The 7,382-nt window shown below is 42.8% G+C and overlaps 1 protein-coding gene across 1 annotated transcript in view; it reads right to left on the reverse strand.

Moving 5' to 3' along the window:
- The window catches only part of LOC108793675 (forkhead box protein L1), a 3,296-nt gene extending 3,089 nt beyond the window's left edge, over positions 1–207 (reverse strand). Inside the window, exon 1 of the mRNA XM_018564724.1 lies at positions 101–207. Within this exon, the coding sequence (XP_018420226.1) occupies positions 101–207 (107 nt within the window). The remainder of the gene's footprint in view (positions 1–100) is intronic.
- Between the last annotated feature and the right edge of the window lie 7,175 nt (positions 208–7,382).

Genomic DNA, 7,382 nt, shown 5'->3' on the forward strand with positions numbered 1-7,382 from the left:
ATATAGATAGATAGATATTGTTGATGTACTAGAATGTCATAAGTCCACTACATGTAAACAGAAGGAAAGTGTCAACCAATATTATGCTGAACTTTCTTACCTATAGGCAGGTCTGGTGCACTTTTTCTCTTCATCAGAGCTGCAGGTTGGGTAATCATCTCCATCATAGTTGAAGCAATTATATGGGTATTGAGAGTGGTCAAACATAGTGCAGGTGCTTGTATAGCTCTTGTGTGGCTCTGTTGGTGTGTTGGGACCTGTATGTTGCAGCTCCTGGGAGGGAGAGAGGGGTGGGATGCTCTGTGTAGCTCTCCCTTTCCAAGCTTGGACTCCCACTCTACTCCCTCCTCCCTCTTACTTGAGTAGAGGTTGTTCTCTTAAAATTCCTGACTTCGAGACAGCAAGTCTGTTGGGTTTTTTTTTTGCTTGCATCCAATCTGGATATAAGAAAGACAGTGAATAACTGATTAAATTGGGTAGTTTTATTCTGAACCTTTGAACTTTGCACAGCCTCTCACGTTGAAATTTACTCTCTGGGTGGTCCTGATGCAGACAGTAAAGATGTTGGGGAGGAAACAAGGATATGTTTTCAGTACAAAAGCAAACAAACCTGATCTCTGCAAATACATATATGAAAGGCATTATTTTTCCACTTTTGTTAACAATTGGCTGCTGAGCTATTTTCTGATAACTGAGCATCCTTTGCAGGTACCCACGTCACTTACAGATATTGAAAGCTCTGATGCTTCCTGTGCTGTAACAGATAGCGATTCCATTTCTTTTAATAAGGAGGCAGCAATATATTTCAAAAGAGTACAGAGCTGCAGATATGAAGGACCGCTGTCAAGAAGCGGAGTCAAAGGAAAATAGCTGGAGGCTGCAGAGCTGTCTGTGTGTGGGCTTTGATGTGAAGGATGAATTAGTCTAATGGCCTTCCGACTTAGCATCCAAAATTGTAACAATGCATGAGTTTTCTTTTGCTCTGTGCAGTGTTTATGGGACATTTCATGTAAACAGAAAAGCTTTGCTGGACCTGATGTGAACTAATGTAGGTGATGGGGATGTGATAAGGGAATGTGTTCATTTTCCTGGGAGAGAGAGAGAGAGAGAGAGATAGAGAGAGTTAAAGAGAGGTGGACAGAAAGAGATATGAGAAAGAACGAGAGAGAGAATGAAGGAGAAGGAAAGAAAGAATGAAAGAAAGAAAGTGGGTAGAGAGTCGGAAAGAAAGAGATTTTTTAGAGTTAAAGAAATACAATTAATAGGAAGGAAGGAAGGAAGGATAATCTAGAGGAAAAGAAAGAAAGAAAGAAAGAAAGAAAGAAAGAAAGAAAGAAAGAAAGAAAGAAAGAAAGAAAGAAAGAAAGAAAGAAAGAAAGGGAGAAGAGAGTGTGAAAGAAAGGGATTTTTTTTAAAGTTAAAGAAATACAATTAATAGGAAGGCAAGGAAGGAAGGAAAGAAGGAAGGAATGAGGGATAATCTAGAGGAAAAGAAAGAAGGAAAGAAAGATATATTAGAAGGGAGCAATAATGTAAGATTTTATATAATTATATGCCTTTGGGATTTTGAAAAGCTAGGTGACACAGAGTAGTCTGGAGTTTTATATCATCGTTTGCACAACAAGCTGGAAGGTCAAATAAGTTCCATATATTTGCTTTTGGCACAGCATCATTTGCGGGAGGCATGCAGCATACAATGAAAGATATGTATAATTTAGGGGTAGAAATAATTTTGTCTAGACAGCACCGTGATTTACATTACAAAGGGAGCATTCAAATAAACACTGCAAGCTGTTGATGGCATGCTTAAAAATATAATTTGTTTTATTTTGTTTCTAAATTATTTAAAAAAAAAACAACTTAAGCAGTCCTGATCCATGTGGAAACACAAACGGGCTCATGAGCACCTAACTGAAGTAGTTTTCAGTGTCCCATCGCAATTCTTGTTTGGTTTTGCCATTAGATAAAGGTAAAGATGATTGGTTGCTGTTGGCAACAGCTCAAAGTGTGCTTTTTTGGTCTGGTTTTCAAGGATTGACAGAACAGAGATATTATTTAAAGAATAGCTGTCATTTAAGTACAGTTTTTCTTTAATTGACTCCCCTCCACTCTCCAATCCTCCCCTTACAACCCTGCAGAGTCTTAGGCCAGTTTCACACCTATGCAATGCAGTAAAAGTGGTAACACATGAACTGCGGTCCAATGATAGCAACACAGTCGCCGCTGCAAATTGTCCTGGCTTCTTCTGTGCATGAGTGGAAAACTGCCATGTATTCCTACAAAGAGACCATAGGAATACAAGGAGATTTTCAGTGTATGTGCAGTAGAAGGAGATGGTATTCCAGGAGAATTTGCAATAGCGGCTGTGCAGCTCCCAGCCGGCATTAAAGAGAATAGGTGAGTGTAAGGCTCGGTTCACACTTAGGCGATTTCACCCAAAACACAGATTTGCATTGAAGTCAATGGAGGCTGCTCACTCCTTTGCGGTTTGTCACGCGGACGAAATTGCCTCTCACACAAAGAGGTGCAGGAGCTTTTTTGGGTGGTTGTCGCACCGTTTGGTTCCTATAGACAGCTCTTTGCAATGAAAACCGTACGGTTTTCAAAGCACAGTCGCGCAAACTAAAACGAGCGACAACTGCACGAAAACAGCTCGCCAGCTCAATTGCCTAGGTGTGAACCTAGCCTAAGACTTTGAGTAGAGGAGAAATTTAAAGGATAACAGTCTTAAAAATAAAATTTTCCTTTAACCCTTTCAGTGCCGTTTTTGCTTTTGTTTTGCACACATTGTAAAATCAACATTGTAGGACTGAGAATTTCTATGCCGCCCCGCTCCCCCTTCCCAGAATTATATATTTCCTGAAAGCAAAGACCCAGTAGAATAAAATGGCGGCAGTTTAAAATTTTTATGTTTATGTAGTGCAACTGTTTATCAAACCCAAAAGTTCGTTAAAAATTCAATTAAGTTAATTTCAGTGCACAAAAACACAATATAATACCCAATTTTTGGTAAAATAGAAAAGAGGAGGTTGTGCTGAGTAAATAGATAACAAACATGCCAAGCTTAAAAATTGTGTGAGCCTGTTAAATGGCGAAAAACTACAGTACCCCACATTTTCCAAAGTCAATTTATAGTTAACGATGAATAATGGCCCCAAGAGTTATTGCTTTCACTTTGGCATATGTGGTGATACCTAACATGTGTTTTTGTATGTAGGCGCATAGAACGCTGGGGCGGTGGACTCAAATTTTTGGGGTGTTTTTCAATGGATTTTATTGAACTTTATTTTTTTAAGTTGTTTTTACTTAACTTCATTGCTATCACATAGTGGCTCACAAGCCCCCTATGTAATAGCAATTTAGTGCTGACAGGTCCTGTTTAGGGAGACATTAAGGGGTCTATTCACAAAGCTGCCGAGGGCAGCCGAGTGAATGACCGATTAGTAGACCCCTAATTTCCCCTTTGCAGCCCATTCAAGCTGATCAAGCACAATCAAATGACAGCTCACAGAGCGGAAGTGATACATTAATTATCGCTTCCGGATACTGCAGCAGGGATTTTCCCTCTCCCCTCTACCTGTGACACCTGCAATGCCAGTCCTCGGCCTGCAGGAGGGGCAGCAGAGCCCAGGCAGCAAGGCAGTGTTGTTGGTAGGGTTAAACATTCACTGGCCCGTGAAAGCGATCAAGCAACTTTATAGCCACCCGAATCACTTCCAATGTAAAGCAAGCAGTTGGCTTTATACATGTACACAGGGAGTCTGTTTCCAGGAGCCTGTTGCTGACATATGCCAATGCCGACGGCAATCAGCCATACATCGGGTGTCTTCGGGCGTCGGACGAACATGTACAGCAGGAGTTCGACTCAGCCGATCCAACATCTGGATCGGCTAAGCCGAACCTCCGGCAGGCTACTCGCTGCTGTTCGGTCTATTTTTATAGATGCCGAACAGCAGTGAGTGAATAGCCGAATGCCGCAGAGCGGCATTCGGCTCGACTGTTCTGCTTGGTCCCTCTGTGGGACCGAGCAGAACAGAAAAATAATTTAAAAAGTGGAACAAAAATAAATAGAAAACGATTGTGCCGAGCTAGCAGTGACAGCTAGCTCCACCCAACTGTTTTCTATTGTCCGGCTGTTCTGCTGCCGTCCAAGAAAAGAAAAAAAAACCTCTCCCGGGCGCTCCAGGAGTCTCCCGCTCCCGGCCGCCCAGGAGAGAAACACTGCCTTTTCTCTTTATTCTGACATGCAGCCGTGTCAGAATAGAAACAAATAAAAATAAATTTTGGCCATAGAAATGCATTGCTAGATTCCTATTGGCTATTTCAATTTGCAATAGCCAATAGCAAACCAGCTATTGTTCCCGCCCTCGGGCAATGCTAGTTTGCTATTGCAAATTGTCAGAATAAAAAAAAAAGAAAAAGCAGTGTTTCTCTCCTTGGTGGCCGGGAGCGGGAGAATGATTGTAATTGCTGACCTCTCCTTCTGGAAATCTTAGTTTCCTGGCTTTAGGACTGACCCTCTGGGGTTGATTTACTAAAGGCAAATTGGCTGTTCACTTTGCAAGGCAATTTTCATTTTGCAAGGCTTTCTCTTAGCTTAGTGAATGTAGTGAAAGTTCACTTTTCAAAGAATGCCCAATCATGTTTAACCACTTGATGACCTGTCCAGGCCATTTTTCAGTATTCAGCGCTGCGGTACTTTGAATGACATTTATTCAGTCATACAATGCTGTACTGAAATAAATGTTATACCATTTTTTGGGAACACTTAGAGCTTTCTTACAGTGGTATTTAATCATGGCGCAATAACCGTTTTTGCACTTAGGCGCACCTGACGCATGTTTGTGCGAGTGGGAGACTTTTAAATTTTTTGTGTTTTTTCTTTTTTTTATATGTGAGTTTCATTTTTTTATGCGTCTTAAAAAAAATTTAACTTTTTTTTTTTTTTTACACTTAACCTTATTGCTTTCACATAGGAGGCTAAGGATCCCCCAATGTGATAGCCAATTTACGTGACAGGTCCTCTTTATGGAGACATCAGGTCTCTAAGACTTCTAATGTCACCTAGGGACCCCCAGAGAAGCTGATGAAGCAGAGATCCATTTCACCAGCTTCTCTCCAGCTTCCGCAGCCGGGAATGACAGCTGAATGGGGAAGTGATGGGATATACATTCTTACACCGGAGAGGAGGGCAGAGGGAGATCGTGCACTGATCTCCCCTGACAAAGCTGCCGTGCCAATCCCGGCCTGCACCGGGCACAGCAAAGTTTCCATAATCATTTTTGGGAAACTCAAGATGGCATCAGTCCAGTTAAAAAGAGAAACTTGACCTGTCACAAACCATTAAAGTCAAAGGGGTTGATCTACTAAAGGCAAATAGACTTTTCAGGGAAATGTTCCCTTAGCTTGGTGAATGAGGTGAAGCTCTGCTGATTTCCATACAGTACTTTTTATTTTCCTTAACCTCCTCCCGTCTAGCAGCCATACATAAATAGGCGGACGGGAGCCTTGTTGATGCGTGTAGGCGTCCTAAAACGCCCTTCCCTGGCCCCACTTGTGGGCGGTGCCCAGCGCATGCACAAGTGGGAAAACTACCTAAAGTGTAAAAAGGAATGGCTGTTTAAATGCAAGCATTCCAGCGCCTATAGAGCCGCTGGATTGCTTGTAATTAGTGCGGGTATGCCCCCCCAACCGTCGCCGCTGCCACTGCCGCCGGTCCCAAGCAGGGCCGCCCGGGACCCTTACATGAGTATCGACCGACGGTGACAGGCGAGGAGGCGTTTGGGCCCTAGCAGCGCCGGGCCCCAGCAGCCCCAGGCACCAGCATTGCCGATCCAGCGGCATCGGAGCAGGCTGTCACACCCATCGTCGCCGCTGCACTATTGATCTCGTACCGGCCGGCATCACGTCACTTCTGGCCAGTCCGGCGGCAGAGAAGGCCTGTCGCGCAAAAATGTGCAGGAGCTTTTTTCGGGCGGTTGTCGCGTGGTTTGGGTCCCATAGACATCTCTATGCATTGAAAACCACTCAGTTTTCAAAGCAAAATCATGCAAACAGAAACACACGACAACCACACAAAAACAGATCACCAGCTCAGTCGCTTAGGTGTGAACCTAGCCTTAGAAGTGGAGAAAAAGAAAACTAGGGGTATTGCAACCATTTGGATTCCAAAAACCATGCCAGAGAAGAGCTCCTGAAGCTTTTTTTTTCTTTCTTTTTAATGAAATGTAATTCATGTTTCCTTTTTTATCCATTGAAAGTTTAGCCTTGCTTACATTTTTCTATAAAGAACAACTTTGGAGGTATTTATATGTTGTGACATTGTTTGATATAGGAGCCACAGGACATACAGTATTTTACCACAAGCTAATCACTGGATGCTATGAGGAGTGTACACTTCGTGCTGCGTGATAATGATAACTACATTGTTTGTTACACTGTTTACCTGTGCTTTTTGATGTGTGCAGTAATATAGCAAAGCCTGTGTGATTGAAGCATGTGTTTATTGTTACATCTCTGCTTGATAAACAGGTGTCATTGATTAGGTCGGCCTAGACAGTGACAGGCAGGTTGCTGGTTTTGATGCTGGTTTTTTATGAACAGTTCATTATACACGTGTAGCGCGTGGAAAAGATTTGCAGCTGTTTCTTGTTTTGTATTCATTTAGTGTGGCAGATGAGGTTTAGAGCAGACACCAAACATTCTACAAGCTAGTTTTCCAACATTGGGTGGCTTTTACTCATCCACCGCACCACATTCAATCAGTTTACAGCTGGCCAAAGAGAAACAGGGTTGTTGGCACATGTTAGCACATGTTTTATGCAGATTGGTGCATTAAAGATGAACTCCTGCTAAAATAAGTCAATCGAAAAACAAAAAGAATGAATTGCTTATAATTAAAAAAAAGTTTAAAGGAGAATTATGGGGAAAGTCAAATGCACTCATCCTCATAGAGCTGATGTGTGGCATTGCAATTGACACACGTCACCGCTATTGATCGGGAACTGATCGATCACAAAACACTGATTGCTGTCAGTTACCACTCTCCACAGGGATTCCCCCCCCTTCCCTCTCCATTTCTCCAGCGCTGACTGGAGGGACAGAGAGGTGAGGGGGTGAGCACAGCTGGCTCCAGAGAGGCAGAGCCAGCTGTCAATCAGGCAGCGGTGTGGATCCCAACAATTGGCTCTGTGCTGTTAGCATATAACGGGCAATAGCCCACTATATGCTGAGTTTTGGGTCACAGGAGGAAATTGGTAAAGGAGAACCATAGCCAAAAAAGGTTTGGCCATTGTTCTCTTTTAAAAAAGCAGCTGTAATACTAACCTTCCATTCAGACCTTTCCCTTGAAATACTTCTGTATCGCCACTAGATGTCCTAAG

The sequence above is a fragment of the Nanorana parkeri genome, unplaced genomic scaffold (genome assembly GCF_000935625.1).
Source record: "Nanorana parkeri isolate BGI_ZX_2015 unplaced genomic scaffold, ASM93562v1 scaffold3, whole genome shotgun sequence".
Classification (NCBI taxonomy): Eukaryota; Metazoa; Chordata; class Amphibia; order Anura; family Dicroglossidae; genus Nanorana; species Nanorana parkeri.